Source organism: Manis pentadactyla, chromosome 2 (genome assembly GCF_030020395.1).
Source record: "Manis pentadactyla isolate mManPen7 chromosome 2, mManPen7.hap1, whole genome shotgun sequence".
Taxonomy (NCBI): Eukaryota; Metazoa; Chordata; class Mammalia; order Pholidota; family Manidae; genus Manis; species Manis pentadactyla.
Window position 1 is genome coordinate 100965105 of NC_080020.1, and position 16702 is coordinate 100981806.

At 42.9% G+C, this 16702-nt stretch overlaps 1 protein-coding gene and 1 long non-coding RNA gene across 7 annotated transcripts in view; one reads left to right on the plus strand and one right to left on the minus strand.

Annotated features, from left to right (window-relative positions):
• Positions 1-2153, minus strand: part of SNX18 (sorting nexin 18) — a 120784-nt gene extending 118631 nt beyond the window's left edge. For all 6 annotated transcript variants that reach the window (XM_036900367.2, XM_036900365.2, XM_036900364.2 and 3 more), the window contains exon 1: positions 348-2153. In XM_036900367.2, the coding sequence (XP_036756262.2) occupies positions 348-1971 (1624 nt within the window). In that variant the 5' untranslated portion in view covers positions 1972-2153. The remainder of the gene's footprint in view (positions 1-347) is intronic.
• Positions 2154-2306: 153 nt separating this feature from the next.
• LOC130681749 (uncharacterized) lies at positions 2307-15959 on the plus strand. Its single transcript, XR_008995009.1, has 3 exons — positions 2307-2414; positions 2514-2644; positions 14134-15959. It is a non-coding gene; the product is annotated as an uncharacterized LOC130681749 (long non-coding RNA).
• Positions 15960-16702: the final 743 nt, after the last annotated feature.

Consider the following 16702-nt stretch of genomic DNA (forward strand, 5'->3'; position numbering starts at 1 on the left):
TTTGAGAACCCTTCTTATTCTACCTTAGACACCCGACTGCAAGTCCTAGAAGCGCCTTACCCAACTAGTCACATTCTAAAACGCCAGCACCGTCAGAAGAAATACTCTCAGAACGTTCTCTGAAGAGTACTCACTCCTAGTCTGGGAATACTTCAAGGAGGAAACTACCTGCCCACAATCCACCTCACACACGGACACACGACCCAGCTGTCCACATCCCTGCTCGATTTCAGCCCTGTACAGTGCTAGTCTGAAACAAAGAAGGTATTTCCATCAAAGTCATCCTTTTCAGCCTCAACAATACATTTCATACCATCTGCTCAAAAGACCCAGGCCGGTCTTTTTACCTTTCTGAACGTGGATGATGTCAGGGAAGTTGGCCAGGTGCCCCTGATAAAGCGCTAACAGGTCCATGATGGGGTCCAGGTCCTGCCTGGGCTGCTCGGCGAAGAGCTCACCGATGGTGTCATAGGCATCTCCGGTGAAGGCAATAGCCTGGTTCAGACCGGCCGAGAAGGCCTGCTGGTCCAGCTCAAAGGCCTGGCTGAGGCCGCGGAAGGACTGGCCCACTTTCTGATACTCCTTCTTGAAGCCTGTCACCTGCTTGCGCGCAAACTCGTTGGCGGTGTGATTGAGTTGCAGCGCGCTGTCGTCCATCTTCTTCGTGAAGCACTTGAAGCCGTCGATCTTGCTCTCCACCTCTTGCAAGTCGAGGGCGGCGGCGGGGGGCGTGCTTAGGGTCAGGAAGAAGTTGGCGCCCACCATCTCATCCTTCTCAGCCTTCCTCTTGCCCTGTTTCCAGGCCTTCTCATCGGTGCTGCTGGGGCACGTCAGAAAATGCTGGAAGACGTCACACTGTGCCAGCACCGGGTGGCTGGCCATGTGGTTCATCCACCAGATCAGGCCTTTCCTGCGCTTGGAGATGAAATCCTCCTCGAAGCGGCCCGTGGCTTGCTTCTCAGGCAGGTGGGGCACTGAGATGACGGGAAACTTCTCTGCCAGGCGTGCGTACAGCCAGTCGAAGTGCTTGTAGCGCCGGTGAACTGGCACCTGTGTATGCGTGGGCACCAACTTGTAGGAGATGTAGCTCTTCATGCCCTTGAACTTCGTCTGCTTGGTGGGGTCGTCGATGGTGCACTGGAAGGGGTAGGGATTCTCCTGCCACTCGGGGCCATAGGGCCCCAGCACCACACACAATTTGTCCCCATCCTTCACGAAGCCCGACGCCTCCCCAAGCACGAAGGCCTCCCCGCCGGACTTCACGAAGGTGGAGAAGCGGTTGAGGTTGCGACTCACGGTGGCTGAGCTCTTGGCCCCCGACGCGTGGTGCTGCGGGGGCGCCGAGCCACCGCGGGAGCCCAGCGACAGGTCGGAGCGCGTGGATAGGCGGTAGCGACCGGCAGCCCCGACGCCTCCGGACGATGAGCCGTCGAGGTCCGGGTACGCGCCGCTGCCCAGCGCGCCCGGCTCATCAGCCACGGTGGAGCTGTCGTCCCACTCGTCGTCCCAGTCATCGTCGCTGCCCTGGCTGGCCTGGTAGCCGCCTCCGTAGAACTGCTGAGGCGACGGCTGCAGGGAGCCCCCGCGGTACTGGAAGCCCGCGCCCGGCGGCTGGAAGGTGCTCGGCTGCGGCGCCTGCTGCGGCTGCAGCAACGGCTGGAATGCGTCGGGCGGCGGCTTGAAGGAGACAGGCGGCGGGGTGGGCAGGGTCTCAAAGCCGCCGGGCGGCACGTTGGCGTAGAGGGCGGGGGCGCCCGGGCCGCTGTCGCCCGCCGGGCTGGGCTCGGGGGCACGGATCACCTGCACGTACGAGGCCGGGAAGAGGCCACGGTCGCCGCGGCTGTTGATGCCCTCGAGCCAGCCCTCGATGTCCTGCTCGCTGCACAGGCTCAGCACCTCGTGCTCCCGCAGCGAGATCTCGCCCGGGTTCTCCGACCTGAAGTCATACAGCGCCCGTGCGCGCAGCGCCATGGTCGCGGCGCCCCGGTGGGCGGCCCCTGACTCCCGCCGCTGCAGCCCGGGAACCGCGGTATTGCCCGCGCCCTGGCGCGCGGAGTAGAGCCTGGAGGGCAGCGCGCAGCCCCGTACCCCGGCCCGCCGGTCGCGCCCTCCGCGCCGCTAGCAGCGCCGACTGCCGCGCTGGGCCGCCGCCGCCGCCGCCGGCTGGGGGCGGGGCTCGCGGCCTCCCACGTCCCCAGCTGTGCTAATCCAAGGCCGAGATCCGGGCGCCAGGCGAGAGCAAGCGATGGCCGAACCGTCGCGCCAGCCTCCGGCTGCGACTCCGCGGCCGCCATTGCCCCCTGGAGGCCTGTTCTGCGAAATGAGGCGCGGGGGTGAGAGCTACGGATGAGCGTTTCTATTCAGAAGTGAATGAGAATTTCTTAGGCTTTTACGTTAAAAACGTATCCTATAAAGTAAGTTAATATTTGCATTCCTGATAAAGTTCACACTCTGAGCTCTCAGTGAATGCTTCTAAAATGATTTAATCAATGTATCTAATAACGAATTTTCAGTGAGTATGTGCGACTGCACTAAGCAGAAAGGATGCCTGCGCCAGGGCCTGTGCGCTGACGGAGCCGCAACCTTTCATCTTCTGCCCACTGGAGCCTTCTGGCAAGAAGGGGAGGAGAATCACAAGAGCAAAGTAAGAAAACTGCTGTGTGTGACAAATTAAGAGGCTGAGGGTGGTGTAGGAAGAGAGGCACTGGAGAGTTTACAATAAAGTAAACGTGCACAGAGCGCTAGCGTTTGCATGTGCCTCTTCTCCCTATGAGGTCTGTAGTGCAATTTAGACTTGCGAGCGCCCTGCTGGATACTAATCTGCCTTCTGGCAATACCTAGCTGTACGACCTTGAACAAGTCACTTATACTACCTCCTAAGGTTATAGGGATTTGATAGTAATGCTATCCCTATGTTACAGATGAGGAAAATCAAACAACATATGGAAAACATACACTTGGTAAACACAGTTAAGTATTTGCCGCTGCTGTTAATCCTGTTATTGTTATTTTGTAAAGCAAAAAATCCCTGCCTTCTGGCAGGGATTTAAAATAATACAAATATAAATTTGTATTATTTTTAAGGTCAGTAGATTTAAAAAATCACTTCCTGAAATATCATTCAACTTCAATCTCCTGTAGTTGCTTTGTTTCACATGTTATCCTACAATGTGTAATTTTCTTCTCATAATCCCCTTTTAAGTGTAGCTCGATTATTCCTTTGAAGACACGTCTAGTTGGGATTCAGCATTCACATGTCATGAATTTCAGCCTGTCCTCTGACCCTTTCCAAGCAAATCTGGGAAACAGGCCAGAAGACTTTACAATTATTCTAAGGGCTGTGGTATTCCAAGCATCCTGCGCAAAACCACCTACTCAGTATATCAGAATTACTCCCTCAGTGTTTATTCTTAATGCAAACTCTTAATTCAATTCAGTAAGAAAAATTTGAATTACAATATTTTTAGCTGAAAATTCTGGGTTACGACTCTTCTCACAATAAGCAACAGAGGCCCTTGAATTTCAATGCTCAACAATTTATGTGGTTAGAAACATGAAGTCAATATTTACAAAACATCTAGAATGTAATTCATTTTACTTATCGAGTCATGAGAAGCTTGACCTAAACTATTCAAGATTGTCTTGCCAATGGGTTTCAGCCCCGGGCCAGTTCAATAGGGATTCAATATGACCAAAGAAAATGATAGTAAAACATTCTTGGGGTGAAAGGGTTATACCCAACTTTATTTCCACAGTGGCAGGTCAATCACTAAAATCTGTTCACTCAGAGCAAGTCTGCATGCAGCAAGCTGGTCTCTGCCTCTGGGCCTCTCTGCCCGCACAGCTGTCCTGCACAGCCATCCTTTGGATCTCTCTGTCCTTGGCGCTGGCTGCCACCACTGCAGCCTCTGCTCTGCTCTCCTGCAGCCTTGCAGCCGTGCCACCGTATCGCCCAGAGTACTGGGCAGAGCTCCTTATATAGAGTAAATAGCAAGTATTGCCCACTCATGTGCAGTGAGCTAGCCAACAAGGGCCAGGTGGGAATCCTGCCCACAGGAACTTTCATTTTATTCACAAAGATAAAAGTGCATTTAATTTCATTCTTACTATTTATCTGGCAGTTACTTTTAGGTTAAAGACTTAATTAAATAACATAAAACTTCTAGTGCTTCAGACTTTGAAACAGGGAGACTAAAATCTATTTCAGGTGTGAAAATTCCAGGAGTTTGTGGTGATGGCATTTACAGACAGATTAGCTACTCTGTAGAAGCAGAGTGGGTGAGGAACGACTGGGTGTCAGAGGTTGTTTGCAGCATTAGTGCACAAGCAAGTAGCAGGTAGCAGCTTGTATGAGTTTGGTGGGAGGCCAGGATTCAGACTTCCTAAAGGACAGGGACAGGCTGTCCATGGTGCCTGGCCTTATAGTACCCAAGTGCTAGGAAGAACCCAATCCTTTAAAGGTCTTGGATATTTAGAAAATATGATCAAGTATTAGACACTTGTAACTGTTCACTGAGAGAAATAAAGTAATACACTTTTAAAAGATTTCTCTAGAAAATGGAGCATATTATTCATTGTTGGCTTACACAGTCACCATCAGAACCATAAACTATTTCTATTCCATTATGCTTTTATAAATATGAGTCATTAAGGGGACACTAAATCACCCCAAACAACTCCATTTTCATACTTCTTCCCTTGGCCTGAGAGCTGTGGGTGTCTTTCTTGGCTCCTGCCTCTCTTCCATTCCTCTCTTCTACCAGAGAGAAATAACAAGGGGATTTTTTTTTTCTATTTCTAGAACAAGCCAACACATTTGCCTTGAATTTTTTTAAATAGACTTTATTATTTAGAGTAGTTTTATGTTCAAAGAACAGAGTAGTTTTACGTTCATGGCAAAAAGCAGAAAGTATGGAGAGTTCCATACACTCCCTTCCTACACAAAAGCAGAGCCTTCCCAGGTATCACCATCTCCAGTCAGAGTGGTACATTGGCTACAGCTAATGAACTTACTCTGACACATCATTATCACCCAAAGGTCATAGTTTGCATTACAGTTTAGTCTTGGTGTTGTGCATTCCATAGGTTTGGACAAATGTATGATGACATGTATCTACCATGATAGTATACATAGTTTCATTGCCCTAAAAATCCTCTTATAACAAAATAGTATTAATTCTCTCCTGTCCTTTGTATCATTACTGTCATCCATTTCACTTACATATAAGCATATATAATTATATATATACACACACATATATTTCTAAGCATATATACATATATATCATAAGCATATATATACACATAAGCATATATATGCATACATGTATAATAAGCATATAGTCAAATGAGGTATTGCTATTATTTTGAACAAACTGTTAGATCAGTTTAGATCTAACAGTTTAAGTCTAATCAATTAGATCTGTTATTTTTTAGCTCATTTAAGAAAAAATAAAAGTTTTTATTTTATCTTAACTTATTCCTACTCCAATGTTCTTCTTTCATTATTTAGATATGAGTTCTCATCTATATCCTTTTCTTCCTCTATAAAGAACTAATTTTAACATTTCTTATGAGGCAGGTCTACTGGCAACAAATTCTCTTGATTTTTATTGTCTAAGAAAGTTTATTTCTCACTGTACAGAATTATAGTTTGGTGGTTCTTTTTTCTCAATACTTTAAATATTTCACTCTGCTCTCTTCTTGTTTGCATGGGTTTCTGAGAAGTGAGATGTAATTCTTATCTTTGTTGCTCTATAGGTAAGATATTTTTTTCCCTCTGGGTCATTCAGGATTTTTTTGTTATCTTTCATTTTATGTAGTTTACAGTGCTGTGCTTAGGTGTATTTTTGTTCTTATTTTGGCATTTATCCTGCTTGGTGTTCACTGAACTTCCTGGATCTGTGGTTTGGTGTCTTAACATTTATTTGAAGAAATTCTCAGTCGTTAGTTTCAAATATTTCTTCTGTTCCTTTCTTTCTTCTCCTTGTGATATTCCCATTATGTGTATGTTAGATCTTTCGTTGTTGTCCCACAGTTCTTGGATATTCTCTTCTGCCTTTGCTTTCAGTCTTTTTTTTTCTGTTTGCTTTTCAGTTTTGGAGATTTCTATTAAGATATCCCCAAGCCAAGAGATTCTTTCTGCAGTCATGTCCAGTATACTGTGAGTCCATCAAGGCACATGTCTTGCCAATGGGTTTCAGCCCTGGGCAAGTTCAGTATGGATTCAGTGTAACCAAAGAAATTATAATAGAATGTTCTTGGGGTGAAAGGGTTTATTACCCAGCTTGTTCTCCCAGTGCTGGGTGGAGCACTAACATCTCTGCCTCTGCCCAGAGCACTGGGTCATCTCTATATAGTGCAATAATAGCTTATTCCCTATGGGTGTGCAAGCAGTAGCCTAGCAACAAGCCAGTTACATCATCAAGTGGTTTAGGTTCGGTGAGGATCCTGGCCTAGGAACCCCAGCTTTCCCCACAGCATGCTTCATTTCTGTTACAGTGTTTTTGATCCATAGCATTTCTTTTTGGGTCTTTCTTAAAATTTTGACTTCTCTGTTCATATTGCCCATCTGTTCTTGTATGTTGTCTAGCCATTAGAGCCTTTAGCATATTAACCATAGTTGTTTTAAATTAAAATCTGATAATTCCAACGCCCCTGCCACATATGAATCTGGTTCTGATAGTTGCTCTCTCTCTTCCAGCTGTGTTCTTTGCCTTTCAGTATGCCTTGTACTGTTTCCTTGATAGCCAGGCATGGTGTACTAAGTAAAAGGAACTTCTGTAAGTCTTTGATAATGTGTAGTCAGGTGTAGGGGAAGGGAAATATTTTATAGCCCCATGATTAGGACTCAGTTTTTTAGTGAGCCTGTGTCTCTGGACTGTGAACTTCACAGGGGCTTCTCGGTTTCTTTTCCTTCCCTTGTGGGACAGGATGTCTGAAGTGGGATGGAGTTGGTATTCTTCTACCTAGGTCATTCAAGCCCAGATAAAACCCCAGCAGGTTAGGCTCTGGTTAAACAGTTTCTCCTGAGGTCAGACCTTGTTAAGAAGAACAAAATGCTCTGACATAGCAAAATGGTTCCTTTTCTCCTTCCCCTACCAGAAACATGAGAGAATTTTTCTCCAGTATTCACTGTGAGAACCTGGTAGAGATCCAGGAAGTAAAACTCACTAAAGTGTGCCTCCCGTCATGACTGGATCCCCCTGGAATCTTTAACTCTCATTGTTGTCCACATTGTGCCTCCAGCAATTTGTCAATTGCAGTCCAGGTTTCCTACCCTGGCACTGGTTCCCACCTGCCTAGTCTCTACATTCACCTGTTAGTTTTTGATGCTGTGGATCAAAAACCCATTTAGACATAGCAGTTTGCCCTGTGACCTCACTTCTCCCACAGAGCCGCACTGTAGAAGAGTTAATTTTTTCAGTTGTCCAGGTTTTTTTTTTAATTAGTGTTAGAATGGAGTAGCAACTTCCAGGCCTCTTCCATGCCAGACCAGAAACCAGAACTTGCCTCAGATTTCTGTCTTTGCTCTTTCCTCTATCTGGAACCTTCCACCTGAGGGCCACTCTGCTGTGTCTCCACTTCATTCAGAGTCAGTTTGGCTCCTCTATCTCTCCTTTATTCTCCTGCCTCAGAAAACCTGGAAGTAAGATGGAGGGAACTGGGGTTCCTGAATCTCTGACCCCAGTAGAACCTCATGAGAGGAGAAGCCTGTGGTAGGTAAGCCACTGAGACTGCATGATTTGCTTGTTGATGCAGTTGGCTTTAATTCTCCTAATACTAACTTCCCTCCCTCACAATCCCTTCCAGCTACTTTTCTTTGTAGCACTTACCACCTATCATAAACACATCTATATACTATCTCCCTATTAGAATACAAACCTTTTTGAGGCAGAACTTTGTCCTTGACACTGAGGATATAGCAATGAACAAACACACTATAGGCAACTGACAAATATTTGTTGAATGAATGAATTAAAGGGGAGGTTTGACCACTTATTTCCTCCCTGGAGATGAGCTCTCCTCTGGGTCTGTTTGCCTCTGCTCCTCTGCTAAACTAAATGTTTCTAAGGGCAACTAAATGACACTTCTCTTTAAATCAACAACCATAAAGCTAACTCAGCCACTCAGAACACCACTCCAAATTTCCTGAGATTATTGAAAATTCCACCATTGGATAATTTATACTTGTATTTGGCTATTTGTAGAGTACTATAAATAACATTAGATTTATATTTTACTTGAAAACTCTTTATGTAACTTATCAAGCATTACATAAATATAGACATAGAATTTTATAAGCACTCCCACCTTTTAAAATCTTATTTCCTGCTCTATCTTCACAGTAGCATTTCCACAGATAGCAGATATTATTATCTTCACAGTCACAGAGCAGAAAACTGAAATGCAGAGGTCATTCCCTGCCAAGGTCACACCACAGGGAGCAGGCCAAAGGCTGCTCAGCTAGCTCTGCTGAGAATTTTCATTGTCTGAGTGGTAGTCTGCCCCCTGCTAGCCCCTCAACACTGCTCCTATTAAAGAGTACTGAGCACTTGCCAGAGCTTGGTAGCTTACATTTAATAGTTCTGGATTCAAGGACAGCACTCTGAAAGGAAGGCTATTTATTTCCTTTGTGTCTCTGTGCCTACTTGATCTTACCAGGAGTATTAGCTCCAGGGGACAGGGACTTTTGTCTGCTTTGTTCACTACTGTATACCAGGAGATTAAATCAAATAAATATTTGTCAAATGAAGGAGCAAACGAACCTTTCTGAACCTTAGTGTCTTAGTCTGAAGAAGTGGAATAAAAAAATTAACTTTAGGCACAAGAACAGACCCATAGACCAGTGGAAGAGACTAGAGAGCCCTGATATAAACCCAACCATATATGGTCAATTCGTATACAATAAAGGAGCCATGGATATACAATGGGGAAATGACAGCCTCTTCAACAGCTGGTGTTGGCAAAACTGGACAGCTACATGCAAGAGAATGAAACTGGATTATTGTTTAACCCCATATGCAAAAGTAAACTCAAAATGGATTAAAAACTTGAATGTAAGTAATGAAACCATAAAACTCTTAGAAGACAACATAGGCAAACATCTCCTGAATTTAAGCATGAGGAACTTCTTCCTGAATGCATCTCCTCAAGCAGGGGAAACAAATGCAAAAATGAACTCATGGAACTACATCAAACTAAAAAGTTTCTGTAGGGCAAAGGACACCATCAACAGAACAAAAGGCATCCTACAGTATGGGAGAATATATTTGTAAATGACATATCCAATAAGGGGTTAACATTTGAAATAAGTAAAGAACTTACATGCCACAACACCCAAAAAGCAAATAGCCCAATTAACAAATGGGCAGAGTATATGAAGAGACAGTTCTCGAAAGAAGGAATTCAGATGGCCAACAGACACATGAAAAGATGCTCCACATCACTAATTATCAGGGAAATGCAAATTAAAACCACAATGAGATATCATCTCACACCAGTAAGGATGGCCAACATCGAAAAGACTAAGAACAACAAATGCTGGCAAGGATGCAGAGAAAGGGGAACCCTCCTACACTGCTGGTGGGAATGTAAGCTAGTTCAACCATTGTGAAAAGCAATATGGAGGTTCCTCAAAAAACTAAAAATAGAAATACCATTTGACCCCGGAATCCCACTCCTCGGAACTTACCCAAAGAATACAGCTTCTCAGATTCAAAAAGACACATGCACCCCTATGTTTATCGCAGCACTTTTTACAGTAGCCAAGATATGGAAGCAACCTAAGTGTCCATCAGTAGATGAATGGATAAAGAAGATGTGGTACATATACACAACGGAATACTATTCAGCAATAAGAAAGAAAGAAATCCTACCATTTGCAACAACATGGACAGAGCTGGAGGACATTATGTTCAGTGAAATAAGCCAGGCAGAGAAAGACAAATGCCAAATGATTTCCCTCATTTGTGGAGTATAACAATGAAGCAAAACTGAAGGAACAAAATAGCAGCAGACTCAGATACTCCAAGAATGAACTAGTGGTTACCAAAGGGGAAGGGTGTAGAAGGGTGGGGAGGAAGGGAGAAGGGGATTGAGGGGTATTATGCTTAGTACACATGGTGTGGGGGATCATGGGGAGAACAGTTTAGCACAGAGAAAGCACATAGTGGATCTGTGGCATCTTACTACACTGATGGACAGTGACTGCATTGGGGTATGGGTGGGGACTTGATAATATGGGTAAATGTAGTAACCACATTGTTTTTTCATGTGAAACCTTCATAAGAGTGTATATCAATCATACCTTAATAAAAAAAATTAACTTTATGGGGTCATAACAGGATTTAACGAAGTAATAAGTTCATATGGTGTTTTACAATGCTCAGAGTATAAAAGTAACTTTAATATGATTTAAAACATAGTCCAATTCTTAATTAAAATCAATTTCCCAAATTATGTAATTAATTTTGGGGTGACTACAGGGCTCATTGACTTGGACATATTTTCATATTTGGATTCTGTGATATTCACTTCTGCAGTGGTATTTATAGCTGATAATGTTCTACAAATATCTAAAAGATTATCACTGTTGCACAAATCCCTCATTTGTCAGTACTGTACCCCTTTCACACACAGCTCATTCCTACTCCAAAATCAGACCAAGGGCCTGATTCAATATTCATTACCTTACAGTTCCGTTTATAAATTTTCCTCTTTCCTCAAACATGTGTTACCTAAATTAACTCAGCTATTGGCTGGTGAATATGTCCTTGTGCATATACTTCCCTATTTTCCCCCATTTTTATCGTCTCCTTTTGAATCATGGCCTCTGTTTTTCTTCCCATCATTGATATATTTACAAGTTCATAGTTTGTAAGTCAATATTCCTCAATGTTTTGCACCAGAAGTCAAAAATTTTCAACCCAAGGCCTGAATCTGACCTAATGTTTAGTTTGACCAGCATTTAAAATGTAGATTCCTCATTTAGTAAAAAATATGTAATTCTAACTTCTTTTGGAAGAAAAACCAGATCTAGCCCAGCACTTTGGCATCGCAATTATCAGCTTGCCCCCTTTAGACAGGGTTGTTATTGCCAATTCACTGCAGTCCCCACTACTCTTTGATGACCTGTAGCCAAGGCCACCTTCCATCTCAGCCCCTGGAGATATGCAGACACTTAGACATTCTCACACATCTTCTAGGGCAGGGACAATCACCCCAGTGGCATCACCATGAATAATTCAATTCTCTCTATGCCACAACCCTCTTCTGGGCTCCACACTCATTTCCAAACATGTTCTGGACATCTCTCACAGAATATCTGCCAGTCTGTCTTTTCTTCTATGCTTACATCCTGCCATCAAGCAGGTAGGCACCAGAATATAAAGAAGGCACATGCTTTGTCCCTCAGGGAGCTGGCAGGTGAAATTGGCATGGAAACCCTACACTATGTGTTATGGTTAGGGCATATGCAGGGAATCAGGGAACTTAGAAAACCAGGGAAGGAGGTGGGGTGGCAGTTAGCAAAGGTTTACTAATTATCAGGGAAATGTGGCTAATTGCCACAGGCAAACTGTGGCTAATTTAATTAATTCAGGCTAAAATAGAATGGGAGAAGGGTAAAGGATGACTTTTATTCCAGGAGGGTTGACAGAAGACAGAAACCAAAGGACCCATTCTGCTTCCTTCATTTATTGTACTGATATTTGAGTGTCTGTATGTTTGGGCCACTCGCTGTGCTAGTGGCACAGTCTTGGTAATCAAGACTGAAACGGTCCCATGCAACTGAGAATTGAGAGGAGGCTAGGTAACCAGGCGGGTGGAGGGGTCATTCGCTGAGCTGAGACATGCATGAGAGTGGGTTTTAGCAGGAAAGAGGGGTGCACTTTTGGATGCTGAGTTTGAGGTGCCTCAGGTAGAAATGTTCTGTAGGGAGTTCCACAAAAAGGTCTGGAACCCAAAGAGAGATGAAGGTTGCAGACATGGAGATAGAAGTCACCAGTCCAAATGTTGTAACTGAGGAGCTATGAAATGGGAAACTCCCAGAGTGGAAGAGCAGAGACAAGAAACAGGAACAGTAGACCAGTGAGAGACAGCCTCCTCAATTGCTCCTTTTTCTCTGCATGCCTGAGAAGGAGCAATGGGACAGATAAGAGGAAATTTAGGAAGTGATGTCTTAGAAAACAAGAGAAATATATTTCAAAGAAGATAGGGAAAAGTCATATCAGAAAAAGATGAAGAACATCCATTTGGATTTAGCGCAAGAAGTCATTCAACAGACTCGCAGTGTCCAAACCCTACTGGCTGACCCCAGGTCTGTTGCCTCTTGGATGCTTCTTCCTCTGAGCGTAGTGTCAGCATACAGAGATGTTCCCAAGGCAGAAGCTTCCGAGTTACCCTTAATTCCTGCTGCTCCTTCATCTCCTACCTGTGTCCTGAAGGTAGCCTCTCTGCCCCATCCATTCTGCTACCACCTGAGTTTAGGCTGCATTTCTAATTATAATGTAATAGTATAATGAATTGTTGCAAATGCCCTGATATTATTTACTTTTCCCTTTAGCCTTACTATCTTTCCCACTCTTTCTTTAACAGTCTATGTGCCTCTCAAGACCTGGGACTTTTACATGGGCTCTTTCCTCTGCCCGGAGCACCCACCTCTCCATTTGGCAAAACTGCTAGTCATCCTCTGAATCCTGTTCCATCTCCCCTGAGAAGCTTCTCTTGGCAACCCTGGCAGAATAATTTATTCCCTCCTTTACGTTCTTAAGCATTCTGTTAATAACTCTTTTGTGGCATCTATCCCATTGTATTACAGATTCATTGCCAATCTTCTCCACCTGCCCCCTTTTCATAGATTTCAGGGTGACTCCAAGAGTTTGAAGTGTTGGTTTTTACAGAGTGGCATTACCTTGCTTTCTACCTATATTCTCTATGGCTATCCTACTGGTAGCTATAAAGGAGCTACTCAAATACTTCATGTTGGAAGTAATCAAATGTGTACTACTTATAGAAATAAAAGCATTTTATGAATGTGAATATTAGCCAACTTTGGGAGAAAAACCAAACGAGATGTTTTGTGATAAATACAATGAGTCTCAGTTTCTAGATATGGAAGTAGAATGAATCTTCTGTTTTCATCCTTTAGCTCAGAAAAGAAAAAAAGTCATTTTTAAAGTTAGAATATAGGAGATTAGGGAGAGAAGAGAAAAAGAAAGCAAAAAGCATCCTGTTACAGTAGGAAAAGAACCTAGTACTCTGAGAGAAGCCCCTACTTCCCTCATTCCTGATGATGGTGGATCTCCCCAGAGCAGCTGTCCATCTGTCCCTCTTACGAATTCTGATGAGGCCTTTATCTCATTAACATATCAGAACTCCATGCATTCACCTTGCCTGGAGGTCAGACATTACAGGAAAATCTAAAATTCAGAGAAGCAAATCTACAAACAAACCTGAAAGAATAAACAACCAAGCAAAACTTATGTGGAAATTCACTGAAGATCAACTTCCACAGTATGTTAACTCTTCTAAGGCGCCTATCAAAATAGACTAACTAATGTCTCTAAGACAAGGAAGTGACTTGTAAGAGAAATAATAAGTACATACAGAAATTTATCACACTAAGAACTTAATCAACATAGCATTCCAAGGAAACATTAATATTTACAAATTAGATTTTGTAAGGATAAAGCTATGTCCTAATCCAGTGATCTAACTTACTTGAGATAGGTGCAAAGCAGACCTATTATTTAAATATGGGAGATAGATACTTAAATATGTGATATAAATAACATTTGAAGTAAGAAGTCATCAGTTCAAATGCCTGCGTGGGACAGGTAAGTAGCATTATGGCCTTTCTGACCTCTGGACCTGGTGGATGGGTAGGGAGTGGTAGAGAGCTGGGGGCCTGCAGTGAACTGAGGAGAGCCTACCCTCTAGGGAGGACACTGAGGCTTCAGCTCCCACCCCTTGCTGACATAGCAGAATACGGGCCCAGGATTGCCATAAGACTTGATTTTTTTTAAAAAGCCAGAGGTCTTCATTTTTACATAAAAATGTCTTGATATTTAAAACAGCGTGGGAGTCAAATAACATGTGTCTAAGGGCAACATTTGCTCTATTGGCTTTCAGTTTGCAACACCCATTTGAAGTCCAAGTTATTTCATACCTGCCTTAATCCTTACTGGAGGAGGAACATCTGAGCCCTGCAAGGCAGTGCATGTGACATGAATTATACTTCCCCTGGAAATGCTTAAAGATCTTCAAGGAGATCAGGCCGTGAGCACAGAAGTCATCTGGAAGAGAAACCCCCATTTCTAGTCAAGGTAGGAGAACTGATTTTTCCCAGAGCAACTGTGGACCAGCAGCTCCTTTAGTGAAAATCTTTGTTCCCTTTAAGATGACAAGTGTCATTCACATGTACTCTGTCCTAATAGAAAAGGTGGGCTGTTTGTGATTAAACATTTTCCCCATCCCATTCTATGTATATTGGCCAAACTAAGAGAACATGTTTATAGAGATTAGAGGAGGATGGAGGAGTAGCCAAGTGGATCAGATGACTTTTCAATGGCATAGAGAGCAAATCCAACAAATTCACATGAAGATACAGAGCCACTAAGTGCCATTGTTACAGTTTTCCAAACTGACTCAGAATATACCAAGAAATTACAAAAGGAAAGAGCATAAGTAATATTAAATTTAATCCAGAGTATTACACACACACATGTACACACATTTACACATCAGAGACACTGCTTTTATATCAGATAAATAAAAAAACTTAAAATTCAGGTACATAAAACATTTTAAGGGAGCATGGACTGTTTTCTTTTTTTTAGGAAGTCTTGTGAATGCTTTAGGAAAGGGTCCTTTTAACATATGAAACAGATGTGTAAAGGGTCTTTATAAATTCACATTTCTTTATAAATTCATGTTTCTGTATAAAACACCCCAGGATCTGAAGACGAGCCTGATGGTTAAATCAAGCATGCAGGACAATCATAAACCAAAATTGGTTTTTAGAAAGCAATTATCCCAGGTAGGAGGATAACCAAGTGGACTGAGAGATTGAGCTTCATGAGCTATGTGCCTTGATGCAAAAAAGGCAAAGTGGGTTGGAAGCTGGCAGAAAACCTAACACTGTGTCATTTCGGTGTCTAGGAACGAAAGAGTGTTTGCACGACCTGGTGGTGACTGCCAAAGCTGAGCTCTCAAGAGCAAAATATTTTGCCTAAGTAAGATAATTAGGCTTTACCCCAAAGGATGGGGACCCAGCTTCAGTGGTAAGTCAGACTACTATTAGAAGGAGGCAGGGCATGGGTTCCTGCCTAACTAAAGTGGGATTTTTCCTTCAAAACAAATCCAAAGAAATCTCTTAGCATTGTCTATATGCACTGCTTATTGAAATCTGGGTTACCATAAAATTTAAGACAAGTCATTCTGCAAATGTATATGTAGTTTGGATCTGAAGTTCCCTAAGTGCAGGTATTGGAGGAGCTGCTTGCTAGGGAAAGCACTGACAGGGCCAGCTTGGGGGCAGTGTTTGTCCTTCATTCAACCTTCTACTATATCTAATGAGACCCTCTGATAGGGAAGGAAATGACTCTCCATCTTGGCTCCTTCCGATCCACAACTACTTTTCTGGTTTTCATAGGGGTGGAATGAGGTGGGACATGGGAGAGAAGGAACTTGTAATAATACCAACTTAGGAGTTGGTATAACTTGACTGAAAGTTTTCTAGATGTTCTTGTTGATTTTATCTGTCTATTCAGACGTCTTAAAAACTGGCCATGCTTAGTTCATCACCAATTTAACAAATAGTTGTTGAGCACCTACAATATACCAGTAATAGAGATAAAAATATGAATAAATCATAGAAGCTTACTGTCTGGGGCTGGGGGTAGAGAGTTGAGGCAAAGAAAAATAGACACAAACTGACCAACTGATCATTTAAATACAGTGTGTTAACCAAATGCATTCATGTTTAGATATATATAGAAATGTATATGCTAATAATATGGACAAATATATGTATGTATGTGTGTGTATACATATATATATGTAAAAAATACCAACTGCTAATTTTGTATAAAGTACTGTGTTAATCACAATACAAGCATTATAATGCTTAATATACACCCAAAAGGGTTGAGGATTGTCATTCCTGAATTATAAAGGAGGAAATTTAAACTCAGAAAATACATGCCTTTACTAAGGTCAAAAAGCCGGTAAGTGGAGTTATGGGATTAAACCCACGTCTGCCTGATGCCAAGCCTCTTTGCACAGCCACCACACTGGACTTCTCAGATGAAGGAGTGAATATAAAGGAGCAGGGTTGATGCTGAAGTTTTGTTTTTAATTTTAATTTTTTGTATGTCTTTTGAATAGGTATTAACATAAAGTATATATAACATAAATAACATAAAGTATACTGTGGAAAATCTTGTTCCAATACTGTCTACTCTCTACTTCCAACTCTCTTCATTATCCCTGTCCAAAAGCAAAAACTTTTGTAGTTTTTTGTTATTTTCAAGAGTTCCCTTACACAAAAAAGGGGAGGGCTTGTCCCTCCCCTTGTAATTACACAAAGGAGGCCCACTGAGCACATTGTTCTGCAACTTGCCTTTTCACTTTAAGGATGTACCTTAGAAATAGGTCCATGATGGAGTGTAAAGAATAACCTCATTCTTTTTACAACATC